Below are 20,812 nucleotides of genomic sequence, written 5' to 3' on the forward strand. Positions count from 1 at the left end.
TAACAAAAAAGATTCTCAATATGATATCTTTCAATCAAATAAATAGGAAATTACTTTGTCACCAGACAAATAGGGCTGTTGTTTCTTGGAGGACCACCTTCCTGTTAAATTTTTGAATGCACATTTTTAACACTGTTAGCAACACAAACAAAAGAAACCTTCAGAGCTATGTGAGACAATCTGTTTTTTGTATATTTGATGGACTGACCCTTTAAACCTTTACTTGTACGCTGTTAAACTTTGTAACGCTGTTCGGCTGTCTTCAAAATGCGAGTAAACTGAATAAACTTAAATAATTTGTTCCGTTTGCTCATTTGCTGAACTTGAGCAAAAAAGTGACATCAATTTGACATGTCTTTTAGTATGTTTACTATACTTAGAGGTGGGTGATCTTTTCACAAGTTTGAAATGCCCTGTAGACTATGGTCAGACTTGAAATAGCCCATGAATATCTACATTTGCACCATTAAAACAATATGTTGCATAAAGATCATTTTGCTTTAGGGACCATGTTGTTAGCTATAACTCACATTGTATTATTTATAAGGAATTGCCATGCGAAGCAGAGAATTAAAGGGGACATTAGATATTGCAGTCTCTATAATTTACTGAAAATTATGTTGTGGATTTCTTAAAGATCAATCACAATCTAAAATGTTCATATCAACCAAACCTACATGTACTTGATTTCCATTAAAAGACACACTAAGTGTACATCTTTTACTGAATGTTTCTTTTAACATACAAGAGAAACAAAAGAAAGTTTTCTAGAGAGTCTTAACCTGCAAACAATGCATGCTTCAAAATGACATGCTGGGTAGTGAACACTAGTAACACTACTTCTGAAATAGCTGAATGAATTTGAAATTAGTAACAACTTGTACCAATATGATATGAGGTTAATGTTTGATGTTTTACACTGTAACATTTCAGTTTGAGTCTGTTGATGCTGATATGATAGGCACTTAACTGTACTTCAACGCACATTATGAGCCTCAAGACAGTCATTGAATGAGCAAGAAGGTACAGTCAAGTGTATAAACAAGAAAAGGTTACGTACAAGGAGTCTCGTCTACAGACAACTTGTCCTTGGTTTAACTTGAAGTGCTTTTATCAGAGAAGCACTTCTGAATAATTTAGAAGAGAATAAATCGCACCATAGAGAACTGTTACACTCATCAAGTATTCTGTGAATGGAATATATTTACAGCTATTATCTTGTTTGAATCAGGTTTCTTGTTTCCATTGTGATGAGCTGCATGCATCCCAGTTTCCTTGGAAACACATATCAAACCTCTCCCTCTAAATTATTCAGAAACATCTCTTAGGGGCTTGATAAAGAACAGTTCAAACAGGTTTTCTGAAAATGCAAGAGCATTTTGGGGCTCACTGGTGTCAGAATATCTTTTTAATTCAGTCTTGTGTTTCGCATTCCTTTGTGTGTGTGTGTGCCTGTGTGTATGTCTGTGTTTAAAAGGGTTCATACAGAGAATCCGTGTGACATGAATGGATTATTCCCAAACTGCTGACTGTTTTTGTTTTGTTTATTCCCCCGGCTGCCGTGGATTTTGTAGTTTTAGGTCATGTAAACAGTAAGTTCACTCTGCCATACTGTAGCTGGTATTAGTGACATCCTCGACTGTTCTGTTAATCTCCTGGATCACTGTTGAGCACAGCAGCAGCTTTACTTACTGCCATATGTGTTTAGATCTGCATCTCATGTGTCATCAGTCATGACTCTGTATTGCTGCTTCTCTAGCTATTAGGACTCATGGCATGTCCTTGTTTCCTTTACACTTGGTCACACTCCTCTTAATGTTCATTGTGTACATTCCATGCTTGTCCCAGCTCTGTCATCATAAGATCATAGCATCAACATGGGAAAGAGTTTCATGCCAAAATAAGACGACTGATTCATTTAAGTGGCAAACCATCAACTGTATTGACACAATAATACATTTTTTACTTATGTTGAGTAAAGTTATTGTAACAATTCTATTACTCAAAATGTTTTGGTATAAAACTCTGGATATAGAGACATAACATAATTAACATCATTGTACAGTGGTTTTACTTATGTTGAGTAAAGTTATTGTAACAATTCTATTACTCAAAATGTTTTGGTATAAAACTCTGGATATAGAGACATAACATAATTAACATCATTGTACAGTGGTTCCAAACCTGAATGTCAAGATCATCAAAGGGTCCCTAGAATAATCTAAGTGGTCACACAATGATTTCTGACAGATAAATATGTATGTATGTATTTATGTGTAGTTATTTTTCCTCATTTATGTGTTGTACTGAAATATTGGAGACTTTCAATAACTTTGACTTTCTTAAAACCCTTCAATTTGAACAATCTGAGAAAACTATGCCCTTTTATATTAAGCCACATATACAGTATATCAACATGAAGTAGTTAGCTCTTAGTCATTATAAAGCACTTAATGCAATATATTGCATTACCATATCCTACAACTACTTAGCCATTAACAAAGCCCCTAAATCACCTCCTAATTACTGATTATTGATCGTGAGGAAGGAAGTCGTTGATGACATGAATTACGACCATGCTTTTCTTAGAATGGGCCTTTAAAGGGTGGTAATTAGATTTGTTGTTCTCCCTTAATAACACTTAAATATATATGTTAAATATGGCTTCTTCTTTAGTAACAAAGCACAAAATTCCATGTGTTAATATTGTCCAAATACTTGTAGCTGGAATCTTTCTAACTCAGATTATGTTCCCCATTCTAAAGTGAAGTCTTTCCCATGACTAATTCACGAGTAGAACCTGTCTGGGTTGATAAGTGTCAAAACAACTAGTGAATTAGTTATGAGTGAGACTTCACTTTAGTTCTGAGTAAGCCAGGCTTATTTCAGTGTTATTTTGACACTGTTAACACTTGTAATTTGTGTTTTATAACATGGTAAAAGATTTATGAATCCGAGATTGATTTTAACCTTTGTTTTTAACATCAAAACATTTTTGATGCAACTTTTTTTTCAGCACTGACAACACTGTTGTTAAACAATCAAATCTAGATTTGTAAAGGATATTAGGATATGGATATGGATATTAGCATGGATATAAGCAGGAAGTAGCGGCAGTGGTCACTCCAACACAAGTGCTTCTTGGTTATTCAGAAGCTACCGAGTGTATTCATGGCCAAACTATAATCTGTACTGTGCTTTTACTGCCACTAGAAAACTTCACTGCTAAACATTCCCTCTGCTCTGACCATCGACACCTGTCTGCTAGGAGCACAGCGCATGCAACTCTCTATTGCACTCAACCACAAATGCTACACTCTGCCCCATTTGTTAAAGGAGTCTTGCTAGTCCTTAAACACCAATGAACTCATAGGTCGCATTTTTGGAGACACTACTGGTGCCACTAAGACTTGTCAGTGTGCCTGCCTGAGCTTGTTTTCCTACAGGCATATGTCATTGTTCCATTGAGGCACAGGTTGGAGCAAAACTGTTTGATTTTTGTCAGAGCAAATTTGGCCACGAATGTGCTAGTCACATTGTCAGTAAATTTGAAAGGTCAAAGAACACTGGAATGGTGCTTTAATGGCCTAGAGGTTGTAGAATACTGTCATGCAGAATGAGGCATTGATAAGTGCTTTATTATTAGTGATAAAAAAATTAAATTATTTGTTATATGCATGCTAATAAGCAACTAGTTAATGGTGAAAAGGTGTAACCTAAATAAGGTCTTAATGTAAAAATAACTGTTAAATTGAAACCACAGATATGTCATAGGGGTCTTTTGACCCACAATGAGGGGTCACAAGAAGACATTGCTCTGCTTAAAGCCAAAACGGTTGGAAGCCACTGCCTTAGTACCATGTTACATTTGATATACTTCTGAATACAGCTCTGTATCGAAGCTTGTGTTGTGTCTCTCACATTTTCATGCTTGTTTGTTTGTCGCCCAGTTGAGCAGCTGCCCACCATCACAGCTCAGTCGCCCAGCTCTCTCATCGCCTTCCCTTTTGACGAGAGCTTCCCCATGACGTGTGAAGCCAAAGGGAATCCCGAGCCAGAGTGAGTACAGAGCCTCGCTTCACATCAGATGGGAGGAGAAGAGAAGAGTTTGTTAGCAGCCCGACACGCTCAGATAACAAACAACAACAAGAGTTTACTATCAACATGTGTTTGGGTGCTCTGGTTTGGAACTTTAAAAAATGAGCGTCATGTAGTCGTAGCTGAAAGACTTGATGTTTCTATTGCCTTTCTTTATGTAGATTCAGATGGACGAAGAATGGCCAGGAATTTGACCCTTTTCTAGACCCCCGGCTGATGAAAGAGGAGGATTCTGGGACCTTTGTGATACCCAATAATGGGAACCTCACAGAGTACCAGGGAATCTATCGCTGTTACGCCTCAAACAGACTGGGGACGGCCATATCCAAGGAGATTGAGTTCATTGTGCCCCGTGAGTAACATACATCTGAGAATGTGTGTATGTGGGGTGCTCTGTTACAGTTCTTTCAGAGTGATTCAGGGCCAGCAGCCATGTGTAATGACTGCACCTCTCTATTGAGAGCTTTTCATTGTATTGAACGTGGCAGAAAGTCATTGAGGCTCCCGAGTGCCCCACCCCTCGCAGCACCTCATCTACAGCTCTGTAGTGGAGAAAACACTGAAAACGATCCAGGCTCTCCATCATTTCCTTCGCTACATTTTTTTCATTTTGTTCCCAAGCACAGAACGTAACGTTTTCAAAGAAAATTCACTCCAAAGGGCGACTTTGACTAAATTTGGCCGGGCTTCAAGCACTCAGCAGTCGTGACAAGCCACACACAATGGTAGTAGTGATGTCTGTTTTGTTTCTGCAGGCCAAGAACTGAAAAAAAAACCCCATAGAATTCAATCTAGTGAATGATACAGAGCTCAGAGATGCTTTGCCTCACTCTACATTAAAGAATGATATTACTGCCACCTTGTGGAGAGGTAGAGAAATGCAAGGCATATTTTATTCATTCATGTCTGGATTCATTGACTCACTATAGGTTCTGTCTTTTTTCTAGATGTTCCAAAGTTTCCTAAAGAGACACTTGATCCTGTTGAGGTGGAGGAAGGTCAGGCCTTTGTTTTACAATGTAACCCACCGCAAGGAATACCTCCTCTGCAGATTTACTGGATGACTATAAGTAAGTGGTCCTTCATTATTTAATTGTGGTGTATTCTGTTCAAAATACTAAATGATGCAGCTTTTATTACCACCCATTATATGCTGTTATTAGGCATATTTAAACAGCAATATTCTTGTAACTGATCTGAAATGTTAAGCCCCTTAAACCTCACTGATCTTAAGGTTTCCATGGATACAAAATCATTGATATGCTGAATTAGGTAGAAATGTGTATAAAATGATTTAAAAAATCCTCATGCAGCATGTTCCCTGAAAGAAAGAACATGGAGTTTGGAATAGTTCACTCTTAGACAGCATATAGCTTAAATTGAGGAGCTGGAGAAATGTCTCCATACATACCATATAATTACCATATAATTTATGATATTGTTAAATTCATACTGATGCATCAATGCCTAACCAGCATTTTAGGTTGAAGATTTAAGGTTGGATGATTCATTTGTCATTTTATAACATGGAGTTGTATAATAAAATGAACATTTGTACACAAACATAGAAAATAGAACATAGAACATGTGACAAGGAGCCCAGAATACACACTGCTATTTCAGCAACAGTCTCAAACCATTCATTTTGTGGACCCCTGCTTGGATATATAAATGCACTTACCTGAAAATTGTACCTTAGTACAGTATTTGTTTGAATTAAAGACAGTCGACTTGAAATATAACATAAAATCCATCATCCTCTATGTGTGCTCAGGTCTTCAGCACATTGAGCAGGACGAGCGGGTGTCGATGGGCTTGAATGGAGACCTTTATTTCTCTCACGCGGTGGAGAAGGACAGCAGGAGAGACTATTGCTGCTTTGCTGCCTTCCCTAGAATACGAACCATTGTTCAGAAGACGGCCATGTCTGTCATTGTCAAGACAAGTAGGTGTCACTCAAGGTTGTCTGAAGATAGCACTTCACTTGAGTGCTATCTTCCTCTCAAAGCAGCATGATGCAATCTTTGAATTGTCTTCAGAGGACTGATCATTCCCAACATGTTCACTGATGTCCATATTCATAGCTGCACTCCAAAAGCCATCCAAGTGTCACCTGTCTTGTTTATGTACATCTCCTTGATTTTATGTTGTGAATTTGATTCTGGTGATGTTTGTCATGATGTTTCCACGCTGTCCTCATGTTCACTGTGATTTCTTTTTGTGTGTGTGTGTGTCTCATCCACCTCCATTTCAGAAAAAACAGACATGAGTCCTGAAACTGGTAAGTTAGAAGCTTTAAGCGTAAAACACCCTTCCTCTGTGCTTCCTCTCTAAACATATGTGTGCACATGGCAGGTGTGTGAATAGAAATACAGACATGTAGCCTTTGTGAAACTGCATCACATGACAGATTTTTGCTATATGGCCTAATTCTCTGCTGTGCTTCTTTAGCTAATGCAATCCTTCAGAGAAGACCCTCTCTTCTGATGCCCTCTGGTGTCAAAACAGAGACACTGCTGGTCAAAGGAGAGGATTTGAAATTGGAGTGTATTGCTGAAGGATTGTAAGTAATACTGCCGTTTAAAGTTTTTAAACATTTTAGAAATGTATTTTTGTTTTTAAAACTGAATCTGCTACAAAACTGATTTGATTCAAAATTGTCGATTTTAGAGTTACTGTATTTGAATATCATCACATGCAGAGACAACATCTAACTCGCTGTCAACTTTCCATTAGTCCAACTCCACAGGTTGAGTGGGTGAAGATGGGTCATCAACTTCCCAGTAAAGTGAAACTGGAGAATCATGGGAAGTTGCTGATTGTGCCAAGAGTTGAACTGGAAGATGGTGGAAAGTACATGTGCAAAGCGAAGAACACGCTTGGAGAAGCTGTCCATTACTTCCCAGTGACAGTAGAAGGTAACTGCAGCATGTTGTGACTTTACAGTGGTGTTGGTGGAGTCGCTCTAATGAAACAGTGTTTGATGGTCCTTTAAAAGGAGCAAGATTAAGTGGTGGAGAAGTACTCAGATCCAAAAGTACAAATACAATAACGTAAAAACCTTTCTTAACCCTTCTCACTTATTCAACATACTCAGGCCATATTCACCAACATTCTGATAATTACCGTAGAGACCTCCTAACTTATAATATAAACTATAAACTTCTAGAAATGAGTCCTAGCTTATGAGAGATTTAGGAAACTTCTGAGGAAAGGACAAAAACTTAGTGAGGAGTTAGGGTTGATATTCTTTTAAAAGCTGTTATTGGTTGATCAGAAAAGGATATAAAAATGCACTTTTAATTATAACAGGCAGTAATAGGACGGCGAAATTGATATGCCTAATCATTTAATTCCTCTTTTAAAGATTAAGATTAAAGATATTGTTTTAATGTAGAATATCTGTTGAATACTGTTAAAAGGAGCACACCAGTAAGGAGTGGTACATAAGAGCTGTCATTGCTTGTAAGTTAACATAACACTATTCCTAACAGATTTTCAGCCCAGGAGCTGTCTAATGGGCTAAGACGTTTGTGTGGGTGCCAGACTCCTCATCCTGAGTTCCCTGCCTGCACATAGTTAGCCACTCACAGATTTTCACCGGCCTCTTTTGGCACCCCCAGCAACACATTTCGGGGGGCACCCCTTAGGTTGATCTGGCTGGTGATAAGATTATCTATACTAATTATACAGAAATAGCCAGTCCTCTCACTGATGATCTTGCTTGCTTATGCACTGTAGTTCATACAAAGGATTCATATTAAACATTTTGATAAGCAGTTAAAAGTTTCTTGTAGTGCATTGAATTATAATGTGCTTCAGTGATCTAATAGTTATCAAATGTGTTTTACTTTCCACTGCTAATTGACTTAGGACCTTGTATGTGTGCAGTAGCTGAAGTCTGTAAAATGAAAGAAAGGTGCATGGTTACAGGCACATCACTATAGATGCAAAGCTCAGATAAATCATGATTTGATGGAAATCATTCCTAGTACACACCTACAGTGCCAGATAATGATGCAGATAAGACTGAAACATTTTCCCCTGACTAATTTTGAACTCATTGTGCAGGTGTTAACCTTTTTATGACAAAATCACCAGAATAACCACAATGGTATATGGATGTGTACAGAGGGCCGACAAAGATAGTGGTGAGAGAGTACGCAGCTGAAGTGTCCTCTGCGTGTCTGTCGAGGATAACCCTGTCAATGTAGCATTTATGGACTTTTGTATCAAATAAAATAAATTGCATAACTGTTCCTGTGAATGTGAAAATGCTCAGTCTCGTTCTTGTAATGACACTCATCACTTGGATGATATTGTGTGCTTTGTGTGTTCCCAGAGCCTCCTGAGTGGGTGTCTGAGCCTGAGAGTCAGCTCAGTATGATTGGCTCAGACGTGCTCATCAAGTGCTCTGCCACTGGGACTCCTCAACCGATTATAACATGGAGGGTGAATGGTGTACCTCTGCAGGGTCAGTCCCATGACTGGATTCACTTCATTATTTTGAAACCCTTTTGAACAGAGGGCTTGTTCTGATGACTGTTTCAAAAGAGCAAAAGGGTTAAATGTTGATGTTGTCTTACCTGTTCTCCTTTTTAAACACAACATATTATATAATATAAAACATGGGGAGAGAGAGTTTAACAGTTGGCAGGAGAGACAGCCTTAGCTTGTTCAACAAGGGGTATGATTCTTCAGCTATGAGCGGTCCCCGATTCGCATTCTGGAGGCGGAGTGTGAATTCTCCCACTAGTGATACATTTGATCTTGAAAGTAAATTTCTATGTAAAATTATGAAAGATAAAGTACTCCAGCATTTAAGTGGAACTACAGAGTCTGTTAACATGTATTTGGGAGTACTAGTGCATAAGTGAAAAAAGTTACATAAATCCTTTTGTGGCTCCAAATAAATGTCTTAAAATCAGCATCGATGGGGACTGAAGACTAGAAGTCTTGAAATGAAACAAATCTGTGTGAAGGTACAAAGGAGTGATCTTTCCAGACCTCTGTGGTCTGCTTTCACCTCTGCTTGAGGCCAGCAGTTCCTGAATGTGCTGCTACTAGCACAACACACCTGAATCTCTGACCAAAATGTCTGTGCCTGATGTGCATTATGGGTAATATAGGTGTCAGCATTTATCAAAGACGATGAGAGTGCATCTTCAGTGAGGCGAAACACTATTAACTGATTTTTTAAACCACTAACAGGATAAATAGTCAGACTGTATAATTCTATGAAAACATCATTCAGCAAGGTTAACCAGTGTTGTCACAATACATACATTTGTAACTTTGATACATGTAATATGATATGAAATATTCAATAATACATTGTTTGATACCACGATAGAAAAAATGAATATTGAGCATTTAATTTGTCAAGTATTTATCTATGAACTGAAACTAAGCTGCTGAGATGCCTGATAGTTCTCAGGGGGATTAGCTTGGCTTTGAGAATTATAAACCACTGTTGGGCTAGCAACAGGACAACACACTTATCAACAACGGTTTACTGGGCTTAATACAGTACTTCAGTGATGGTGAAATGAGAGTGAATTTGTTGTGTTAGCGCCTTTCCTTAGCATTTTGTTTTTATCCTCTGACATTCCTTCTTCATTTGCCTAAGATCTAATGTATTTCCTAACAGCACCCCTGCGGTCGTGGAGGCTCTGAACTTGCCATCTTGAATGAGCAATAACATCAAAACAAAACAGAGCAAATGAGCAAAGAGCCAGAGAGTAAAGCTGGTACCTGTGTATTGACACTGCAGAAAATGAGTGTTGAAACTATTTCAGATATGCACAATGGTATATTTATTAATAAATCAACATTTTCGTCAACTCTAAAATTAGCCATAATATACTATAGCAACAACCCAGACAGTTGCTTTTATTATGCGTGCTTACAAATCATTTAGGGTTCAGCTTCACTACAGATAAAAAGTCTGCAGAGGTTGGAAAAGTTCAGCACACCAGACACTTTGCAGTCCTGCCTGAGTCACAACAATCATTCCACCATGGTTGTGACAGGAGGGAGTCAGTGCTGGGCAGAAAGGTGGCCAAGTTAATGCAGGGAAGGAAGTGACAGTTAACCCACCACTGGTAGCCAGTGAAGTGTAGATACAGACGAGGGTAAATAAGCTGAGGTTTTCAGGCAAGTTCAGGCAGTTATTACCTGTGTTAAATCCACTTTCTGTATTGCAGCATCAGTGGTGATCATCCAAATCTTTTCCGTTACTGATGTTTCTTTGGTCTGTTACAGAAGCCCCTCTAGCGAACAGGAATGTGTTGGATGACACCATAGTTCTACACAACGCCAAATCATCTGACAGTGCAGTCTATCAGTGTGAGGCCTCCAACAGACATGGAACCCTTCTGTCCAATGCAAACATTATGATAATGAGTAAGTCAGACAGCTTTTAGTTCACACTTTTCATCACTTCTGTTGCACCATCATGTTTTTTATCAAGTACAAGTTTGTGACTAAGTGTCAGACTGTGCAGTGAGTCATTTAGAGGCTGCTGACTGATGTGTCAAGCGAGAGAGCTGGTGCTGATGTTGGCATATGCCCATAAAGCAGCGAGGAGCCCAGGGACGGAGGGCTGTCTACAAGCTGTACTCCTTCATTCAGGCTAGCGGCTCTCCCTGTGGAGCAAAACGCCCAGTTCCCTGCCATTTATATGCTAACAAGTTCCCCCTCAATTCCATATTAATACCAGGGCCATAAGACAAACATGTGCTGCTTTACAAGCACCGATAAAAACATATAAAAGACAAAATGTTGCCTTCCGTCGCTCTGCACAAACGTGGGGGGGTTGTTCTCGGTGACACAGGAGTTAATAAAGCTGGACAGTCTCTGAATGCTAAGTCCCAGTTGCTGCCTTTGTAAACAATTAGAAAAGACAGTCCATTTTAATGGGAGGCTTTGGCTACAACCGATAAGGTGCTCGTGCTTGGCTAACTCATTAATCCATTGTTTCCTCTTTGATTTCATTTTCTCATTGACGCATTTCTGACAACCTGACAGCTGAATTATTTCTTGACACAAAGGAGCGACAATTAATGCACAGGGAAGAGAACAGTGTTGACGCCTTACTTGGCCCACCATTATCGGCCACAGTCCGTCCTGTTTTAAAAACTGCTATACTACAAACCGGATCTCACTCGGTTTCATTTTTATCCCCTAAAAGTCCTGCGAGCACAGTAGTCAAGGGCCAGACCTGGGTTCATCCATGGTAGAACACCTGCACTCTGTTTTTCCTATAAGCCAAAATTGATGATTGGACTCTCCTGCCTGGTGTTTACAGATCTGCCCCCTATGGTTCTGACCTCTGAGGGGGAGGAATACTCTGCTGTGGAGGGGAAGGCAGTGATGATGCACTGCAAGGTCTTCAGCTCTCCTCCTTCTGTTATCACTTGGTAAGTCTGCACTTTGTTCCTGTCGCTCACACACCAGCAGAGAGCAGTAGATCTCAGCTGGTCGATGCATACACTCCCTCTTTATACTGTGTGTATCTTTACTGGTGACCTGCGGTTTCTTTAAAACAAACTAAAGTAACCCTGTCGCTCAAAACTAATGTTCTGTTCAGCAACTTTTGTATATTTTTTTTTTGCTTCTACTCTGTACCGTTTAAACTCCCATTGTGTTCATATTTAATTTGACCTGAGGGGAGTTTGAATTTACGCACAATTGTTCTGAATGTTTTCCAGGAGCAAAGACGACTCCTCTGAATCTGTGGAGGGTCCGAGGGTTACTGTTCATGACAACGGCTCGCTGGAGATTTACAGAGTAGAGAAAGACGACGCAGGGCTGTACACATGTTTAGCTAAAAACACAGAAGGATCGGCCGCCATCGATGCCATGCTGAATGTGAAAGGTAAACAGCTTTACCTGTAAAAGTCTTAGCAGTGGCTCCCACGTCTTTGCAATTTAACTAATACAGCTGTACCTATGGTAGATCCTACTAGAATAGCCGTGCCCCCGGAGAACCTGCAGATCCTAATAGGTACCACTGCCCAGCTCTCATGCCTCGCAGAGTACGACAAGTCCTTCAGTAATGACTTTGAGCTCCTGTGGGAAAAAGATGATATGGAGATATCCCTCAACTATACAGAGAATTCAAGGTATTTTATTATATATTTTACAGCATTGCAGACTTAATCAGAGCAGGAAACTCATTTTACTTTTCAGTTTTGACAATCAATAATGTGTCGCCGTCGCTCTGTCAACAGATACTTTGTGGAGGATGGTATTCTTCAGATCATCAATGTAAGCCATGGGGACCAGGGTGTGTACACATGTGTGGCAAGAACTCCAGTGGACCAAGACACGGCCTCAGCGCTGCTCATGGTGCAAGGTGAGCTAACATATGAGCTATATTTCTACCATGAGCCGAAGGATCAGTGACCCCTGGTGCTGCATTAATGTATGACACATTTACAAATGGATCAATATGTCAGGAAACCAAAGCAGAGCATGAACACGCAGACTGTGGTTTTATTAGTGCAGCAGTGTGCCTGACAATCACCCTTTTGAGATATTTTTGACATTTTAAAGTATAAAAGAAATAGTGGCAGCCTTATTCAGTGATGCAGCTCGTTCCACATCCTCTGGCACTCTGGATGATGTGATTGAACATTTGTTCCCTTGGCCTTTTTTGGTGCAGAGATTGATGTGTCTGTGATTTTCCAAAGCCATGTTGTTGTGATGGTTTTCAGACGTCCCAGATGCACCTGAGTACTTGGTACTGTCTGAACACAAGAGCAAAAGTGTGAAACTGAAATGGATCCCAGGGGACGATCACAACAGCACAACCACAGGTAAAAGGAGCATCTGTGTGCGCAGGTGTCAGTACATACAGTACAGTACTTCCTGAATCTCTCAGTGATTGGTATGACTATGATATACACACATTTCTGGGCATCATTCTGCATGTTAATAGATTTGTTTGATACCAACTTGTACAATATGAATCTATTATTGATTCATCCGTGCATGAATTATGATTAGTTTCCCTGAGGAATATACAAGCCCAGAGCAGGGTTTGAGGAGTTTTCTGCACAGCTGGTGGTTAGATAAGCAATCCTCTGGCAAGAACCATAGCAGTGAGGGATTGTTCTGATTGTCTTTCTGCCTGTCAACAGAGTTTATTATCGAATACGAGGAAAGCCAGTGGGAGCCAGGAAACTGGAAGGAACTGCTCCGAGTGCCCGGCAACCACAACTCGGCCGTCCTCAAGCTCCACGGCCACGTCGACTATTGCTTCCGTGTGTCTGGTGTTAACACTGTAGGGAGGGGTCCTTCCAGCAAGCCCACAGAGAGATACAAAACCCCCCCGGCAGGTCTGAGGCATCTCCCTTTCATTGTTTATTGTACTTTTTGATAAGGTCCTTCAGGCCACTTGAGCTGCCAACACTGCTGTTGTGTGAACTATAAAACACTCAGACCTGCCACATAATTGATTCCATTTTTGTTGAAAGTCTGCTCTCTTGTGTGTCTATTCACTGGAGATTTCTTCCACTAACAATGTCGACAAATCTATATTCCTTCTTTTGTACAGCTCCCGACAAGAACCCTGAAAATATCAAAATCGAAGGTCATTTGCCACATGAAATGGATATCAACTGGGAGGTAAGAAATAGGGTTTGGTCTTGTATTATCCTCTTACGGTGAATTTGGTAAAGTCAGCCACCTTTACATAGTTAATTAATCACATCTGCTGTAGTTTTTGGAAGTCAAAGATTTTCTGTAAGAGAGCTGAAATTAGGTTTTAGGCAATTACCAACAGAAATAGGAAATAGAAAAGGTCCACTTCTGATATTTCATTCTGTGGTTCAGATCTATAGAAACACCTTTTTCTGGGGTCACTCTGATTGAGTTTTCCATTGAAAGCCGCTCCTTCTCTTTGATTAGAAAGAGAAAGAGACCTATGAAAGGGAAATTTTTCCTTTAATGCATACAGTAATATATTCAGGTTTATTGTAAAAAGATAAATCTTTCCCTCACTTATTATCCGGTCGCCCTGTCATAGTAACACAAGCCGCCGAATCCTGGATTCATGAGCTCTCCCACCGTTAATGATTTGCTTTTGTGGATAATGGTATCTCATTCTATTTCTCACGGCCCAACTTCTGCGAGGAGATAAATCTTTTCATCTGTGATGTCCTAGCAAGCTCTGTATCAAAGGAGAGCAATGCTGCCAGGCCAGGTCAATTGTTCCATTGTTTTATTAGATAGTGGCATAAAACACTGCCAGCATTCCAAGCACAGTTCACTGGGCTAGCTTGTCATTTTAATCCCACAGAGGCAGTGACATTGAGCGGTGAAATACAAGAAACGTCTTATGCAACTGTGAAAGTCTCTATGAAACTATTCACACTGTTGTTCTTCCTTTTCATCTGTGCTTTCTTATCTTCACGTTATTCAGCCTTTGTTACCCATTGAGCACAATGGCCCTGGTCTGGAGTACAAGGTGAGTTACAGGAGGCAGGATGTGGAGGAGGACTGGAAGGAACACATGGTGAAGAGACACTCGTTCCTGGTGAAGAGCACTCCTACCTTTGTGCCCTATGAGATCAAGATCCAAGCCAGGAACCATCAGGGCTGGGGCCCGGAACCCAAAATAGTGACCGGCTACTCAGGAGAGGATGGTGAGTAGTCATCATTGTACTATAATATTTTATAATATTTTGATATTGGATCAAATGACTATTTAATGTAAATCGTCACTTGTAGTGATTAAGCCACAGGGAAATATAACCCAACTCTGCACTTCCCCGTAGGTTTTAAGATAGTTTCAGGTTCTTTTAACGTGTTTTGTTTTCCTGCAACTCTTCTCTCACCTTTCTTCCAGCCAAAGCAAGCAACTATTTTCAGGGAAAAAAAGCTCTGATAAACCCACTACCTGCCTAGTAGCAGACTGCTGGCAAATTTAGCAACGGGCTGGTGAACATAGTGCAGCATTTAGGTGCCAAACAGCTATTTCAGATATTTCCCTTTGGAGGAGAAACAGTCCTCAAAAGAGTGAAAGTTGAAGTTAGTGAAACCTTGCCACAAAAAAAACAACTTTCTTTTTCAAATAAAACTTGAGTTCATAAGCAATGAACACACTCGTACTAAATTCATTACAAGCAATGGTTTTGTTGCTCTGGAATGACCTGTAGTCTCTGCTGAGGAATATTATCTAATGTAAGAAAACACAAGTTAGATATTGCAGAGTAACCAACATTACTCTTGTTCACTTATTGTACATTTTTACTACATTTTGGCATGTAAAATTTGATCAACCTACATTTTTGACTTGTGTCCAAAGTGGCCAGGACAAAATACATTTAGTTTTGAGATGTAGCTAAGGCCTAATCGAAAAAATGCAATATAATGTCACACACTAATCTTTGATATCTGTGTTCACTGAGTTACTATTTCCATATAAGCAGGATTCAAAAACAATTAGTCAAGCTAACTGGCAGCTTGACTAGCTTGTTTCAAATTACCAAAAGTTGTGATGCCAGCTTTTATGTAGTCATGAATAGAGAGAATCCACAGACCGGTGCAAACTCATTCTTGTTAAACTTTTTAATTTTGAGGAAGAAAATGAAACTTGACTCAAGGTCTGTTGCAAAAGTCAGGTGCTATAAAAGAAAAGCTTCTCAACTTTAGGTTAAGATTCTAGCAAGAAAGTTTTCTGGTCACGAATCAAATTGAAATAGAAAATATTTCCTGACAAATAAGACGCCATCCAGTGAAAGTCAGACCTTTTTAATATTCGCATCGGTTTTGTTATTGCTAGTTTCGGTGAAAAGCCATGACAGATAGTCCCGGTGGAAAAAAATTGATTATGCGTCTGGAGTTCACTGGCTTAAACTTGTATGGTTTCTGGGTATTAAAGTTCACAACACTTACCTCTTGCTGCTATTTGGATCTGCCAAGTGCAAAGCAGCCAGTGTAGCTTTAGGATATGTGATTTTATGGAGAAAGATGTGGTTTAATTAAAAACATCTTTCTTTTAACAACCCCTTTCTGCTCAACTCTGATATTTTCAGCTGCAGTTTTCAGGTGGACTTCGTGAAATGATTTATTTATAAGTTTTGTGATTTTGTTGAAATATTCTACACTTGGGGTTTGACATAGACTTTCAGTTTCAAGGTTATGTACCTCAGCAGTATGAGCTTGTTAAGTTGATACAGGAGTTTACTGTATTTCCTTTGTTTAGCTTTCTTCTGGACTTGCCCCCAGGAAGTCACTTCAGGTCATGACTCTTCCCCTTGTTGTGTCCTCACTCCGATGTGATGTTGTTAAATGTAGTATTTACACCTCTTAGGCCAATGGTTTTATCTTTTATGTTAGTGTCTGTCACTGTATTACAGTGATATTAGTACCTAATAGGTATTCCTGTAAATAGATGGCCACAATATAGTTAGTTGTGTAGTATTTCAGGTATTTTTGTCTTTTGTTCATTTGTTTATTTCTGATGCAGCTTTAATATGAAATCCTTTGAGTTGTTTTCAGGATAACTCAAACTGGTTTATCCTTGTCTCGTCTCTTGTGTTTCCTTGACTTACTTTCAGCTTACTGTAGATTCTAATGTGTGTTTGCCTTTGCAGTTCCCTCTGCTGCACCTGATGATGTAGCTGTGGAGGTGATGAACAGCTCAGTGGTCAAGGTTAGCTGGACGCGTGTACACAAGGACAAGTTACATGGACATCTGGGAGGCTACAGGGTAATACCTCAAAAACAGACCTTTGCTTTTAGACAGAGCTTAAAAGGAATGGCCCTGACCTTGCTCTAAACGTTTGCTTCTCTCACCCCTTGCTGTCTCCTTTACTCGGCCAACTCAATGCACTGACCACCAGAATGAAACGCAATAATTTATTTAGCATTCTCTTACACATATACAAATATAGGAAGTGTGATGTCTTGTGGCTATTGCTGAGGACTCTGCTCTGTGTTTCTTACTGAATGTAGATAAGCTGGTGGCGTCTGCGCAGTCTGGTGAACTCAAAGAAGAGCCACGGAGACAAACACACGCTAACGTTCCCCGGGGACCGGAACCATGCTGTGATACCGGGCCTAACGCCCTTCTCCGAGTACAGCCTCATCGTCATGACCTTCAACGGGCGGGGCAACGGCCCGGGCAGTCATCCCGTCAACTTCAAAACCCCAGAGGGAGGTAGGATTGTTGAAAAACAGCATGGAGTGTATTGATTCACAACTACTGAAGGGAAAATCTAATAATAGCCAAGAAAACTGGGTTGCAGAATTCGACTGCTTATTGTGTGTATTACCTTCTTTGCTCCCACAGTCCCAGAGAAAAATCCTGTTTTCAGGGTCGCAGAGGTACAAAAGCACAGTATCTCTCTGGTCTGGGCCCCGCCATTGGAGCCTAATGGGGTTCTCACTGGTTATCTTCTCGAGTATCAGCTAGGTACGTATCCTCAACCCACATGCTTGTACTTAACTAACTCAGATATAATGATCATGCCCCCACTGGGAGGTTATGTTTTTCCTCTTGTTTTCAGTGGCGTTTACATTCCTCTGTTTACAGTGTATACAACAACACACAGGCCATATATTTCAATTTAGAAACAGTGACTCTATATCAGCCTCACTGCTTTAAATTCAAAGCCTCGACCTCCATATTAAATTGTATTGTGTTGATACAGACAAGTGCATACAGTGCATGAGTATATTGGTAAAAGAGAGGTGAGGATCTTTGGCTTGCTGGTGATTGTCTAACCCATGATCCTCAGCAAGGAAAGGAAAATCATTTTGCGACTCTAATAGGGCCAGGGTCATGGTGAGATCAGAGTGTGTGTATAGGAAACATGTCAGGGTGATGTCGGCTGGCCTGTGTGTCATGATTGTGGCTCAGCCAGTGCTGACCAAGGCCACTGTGTCACAGTCTGTTAAGGTCTAGCTTTACTGACCTGATCCTGTCCAGAGGGGACATCCTTACCATAGCTCAAAGTCCTTGGGGATACCATCACTGAACACATCCAATGTGTGCACACTTTGCTGTCCTTAAACAAAAGTCATAACCGAGCTAATGACTAACTTCCAACAACGTCTTAGCGCCGCATTTCCCGGCTAATTGAGTTTGATTTGGCGGCTGCACAAGAGGGCTGAGTGTCATACAGTCTTCCAGGAGAGGACATTTTCATTGGGCCACAGTAATAAAGCTGATGGACTCTATGAAGTGTGACTTTTGTTGAAGTCCCCTTGAAGGAAGTCATGTGTGAAATGTTGAGGATAATGTAGCCAGCTGTCAGTGGATCATCAGTGGCACAAGTGAAATCTGAAGTTGCAACGTAGCTGTTTAAGGTCTACGCCCATCTTCACAGCAGCCTTTTATAGCTTCACATCTCGCAGGTTTCACAGGATTTGTAACAACACACTGAGCAAGCAGGAATACCAGCATGTTTAAACTCTTTAACTAACTTGTTTTTTTTGTTGTTGAAGTTGTCACCAAAAAAGGTCTGTGACTTTATCAATACAATGGCAGAAGTGAGGCAATATGTCCAGAAGATATGGACATGATAGGACCTCTACCAGTACACTTTTTAGTGATATTAACAGCTGTTCATTTACTGTGTAAAGAAAGTATAAGTCCGAAATAAATTCCTGAATGTAAATGCTGAATGTTCCCGTCAGCATTGAGTGGGTGGTATGGTCACACTGCCTTAAAGAGCTGCTATCTACACCAAAGCCTCAGGGAGAGTAGGCCAGTGCAGGCTGAACAACTATTCGACTGCCTCTCAAGAAGGTATTCACACCACTTGACAAGGAAAAGATAAGTGTGTCACAAAGGTGAAGCTGAGAGCTCACACTCGATCCATTCTGTCAAAATATGTCTCCTATGTTGACATTCTGTGTGGCATAGTAGCTACAGTTTACATTTACACTGCAAATGTATTTATGGAATGTTTTAACACTTCTTTATTTGAGTTACTGTAGAGCAACTAGTCCAGAGTGGACTAAGTGAAGCTTACGCTGCACTGATCCGCTCCTACACGAGTGGGAGTTACAAATGACCTTTGCTTCAGTTAAAGTCTGTTTTTCTTTCAATTTGAGTTCAACTCATACTTAGAGTCGGGTCATTCTCGGATTTCAGTGCTGCTGACTCTTGGTCTGTTTTCCACTCCACAAGGTCAACCATATTTGGCCCAGCAGGGCTGAAGAATATTTGGAGATGTTATTGTCTGAAGTCAGCAGCCTTCGGCCAGTTCACTCTATAACATCATGTACACCAGCTGTCAGGCCTAAGAGTCTCCGGATTAGTGAGAAATTGTCCATCCATGGGGTAGAAACATGACGCTTGTGGGTCTTCTCTGTAGCAGCCTGGATTGCATAATTTACCAAAAATGGACCATTTGTCCCTAGAGATAAAGCAAAACAAAACAAAAGGAAGTCGTGATGTCTGATAACAGTGGGTGGTGTCCAGGCAAAAGAGAAGCAGGCCAATACATTCTCGCCATTGTTTCTGTTACCTCCTACCAGAGAGACGCTGAACCTCTCTCACAGCAAAGGTCACCTCAACACCTGCTGTGTTTGTTTTTGTTACAAAGAACATAAATGCCACCTCCCTACCTACTGGGCTGCTTTACGTAGTGAAAAATGAGATCCCATCAAAATGTAGACAGAGGCAACACCAACAAGTTCAATTTGAAAATGTGCAGGACACAAACTGTGTATTCGTTATATACAAAATAACAACTTAGTGGGGTATAAAGCCAAGTTATCTTTTGCTGAAGCCAAAAATCCAAAATGGAAGCCAAAATGAGAATTGACATTTGCTTTCTTTGGCATTGCTGAAATGTCTTGTGATTGTCCGCTGGACGTATTCTGAAATGCCAGTGGCTGGTGACAGTGCAAGCTGCAGCTTTAACAAGTGTGGGTAAAGGAACTACGGGGATCACTCAGTGACTAGTAAAAGATAAATTGCAACTTTGTGGTTTTCTCTATTTTTATTCATTTTTTAGAAAGCATGCAAGAGTAATCCCTGCTGAGCTTAAAGAGCTGAGCAATAGCACAATACCAGCAGGCTAAATAATGAAAAAACATGGGAGATCCTCCCTTATTCAAGTGTAAGTAGAGAGCATGTGGGCTGTAGAATATAAAAGGCACTTTTTCACCACATTGTCACTGAAATTACAATCTAGTTACAGGGATAGGAGCTAACAAGCACCCCGGTTCAGGAATACAATACCATCAAGGCAAAGAACTGAAAATGAGCAAGAAGGCTCCCTTATTAACTTTATTATTAATTAATAAATAGTGTATACAGATGATTAAACGGTTCTTATTTACCTACTTTTTCAGTGTAATTACAGAGTAATCTCCTGGACCCTCCTAAATGTTCTTTGTTTGCCCTGTATGCCCTGCACATCCTCCTATACCAACTGGTAGATTCCCAGGATGAAACCCTTTCATGCAAAATATTTGCACTGTGATTTTGCAGCACGTAAGCTAAAGCATTCACTGTTTTTTTTGTGTGTGCATATTTCTACATCCAGTCAATGACACAGAGGAAATGGGGCCACTGCAGACAGTAGACATCAGCAACCCCGACACCACCAAGTGGATCCTGCGCGACTTGGAGCCTGTGAGCAAATACAAGTTCTACCTACGCTCCTGCACCACGATGGGCTGCGGGCCTGTTGTCAGCGAGGAGAGCATCACTACCCTAGAAACAAGTGAGTGACAGAGGGTGTAG

At 40.3% G+C, this 20,812-nt stretch overlaps 1 protein-coding gene across 8 annotated transcripts in view; it reads left to right on the forward strand.

Annotated features, from left to right (window-relative positions):
- The window catches only part of chl1b (cell adhesion molecule L1-like b), a 68,593-nt gene that overhangs the window by 36,584 nt on the left and 11,197 nt on the right, over window positions 1-20,812 (forward strand). For 4 of the 8 annotated variants that reach the window (XM_037101971.1, XM_037101979.1, XM_037101972.1 and 1 more), the window contains 22 exons: window positions 1,575-1,592; window positions 3,951-4,059; window positions 4,260-4,450; window positions 5,046-5,168; window positions 5,873-6,043; window positions 6,353-6,379; window positions 6,550-6,661; window positions 6,835-7,016; window positions 8,441-8,572; window positions 10,363-10,503; window positions 11,408-11,519; window positions 11,811-11,977; window positions 12,059-12,224; window positions 12,333-12,457; window positions 12,819-12,920; window positions 13,245-13,442; window positions 13,661-13,731; window positions 14,528-14,750; window positions 16,704-16,819; window positions 17,065-17,269; window positions 17,402-17,524; window positions 20,613-20,792. In XM_037101971.1, coding sequence (XP_036957866.1) covers window positions 1,575-1,592; window positions 3,951-4,059; window positions 4,260-4,450; window positions 5,046-5,168; window positions 5,873-6,043; window positions 6,353-6,379; window positions 6,550-6,661; window positions 6,835-7,016; window positions 8,441-8,572; window positions 10,363-10,503; window positions 11,408-11,519; window positions 11,811-11,977; window positions 12,059-12,224; window positions 12,333-12,457; window positions 12,819-12,920; window positions 13,245-13,442; window positions 13,661-13,731; window positions 14,528-14,750; window positions 16,704-16,819; window positions 17,065-17,269; window positions 17,402-17,524; window positions 20,613-20,792 — 2,994 coding nt within the window. The remainder of the gene's footprint in view (window positions 1-1,574; window positions 1,593-3,950; window positions 4,060-4,259; window positions 4,451-5,045; window positions 5,169-5,872; window positions 6,044-6,352; window positions 6,380-6,549; window positions 6,662-6,834; window positions 7,017-8,440; window positions 8,573-10,362; window positions 10,504-11,407; window positions 11,520-11,810; window positions 11,978-12,058; window positions 12,225-12,332; window positions 12,458-12,818; window positions 12,921-13,244; window positions 13,443-13,660; window positions 13,732-14,527; window positions 14,751-16,703; window positions 16,820-17,064; window positions 17,270-17,401; window positions 17,525-20,612; window positions 20,793-20,812) is intronic. The other 4 variants (XM_037101974.1, XM_037101976.1, XM_037101975.1 and 1 more) reach the window with 4 other exon arrangements.

The sequence above is a fragment of the Acanthopagrus latus genome, chromosome 6 (assembly GCF_904848185.1).
Source record: "Acanthopagrus latus isolate v.2019 chromosome 6, fAcaLat1.1, whole genome shotgun sequence".
In the NCBI taxonomy this organism is placed as follows: domain Eukaryota; kingdom Metazoa; phylum Chordata; class Actinopteri; order Spariformes; family Sparidae; genus Acanthopagrus; species Acanthopagrus latus.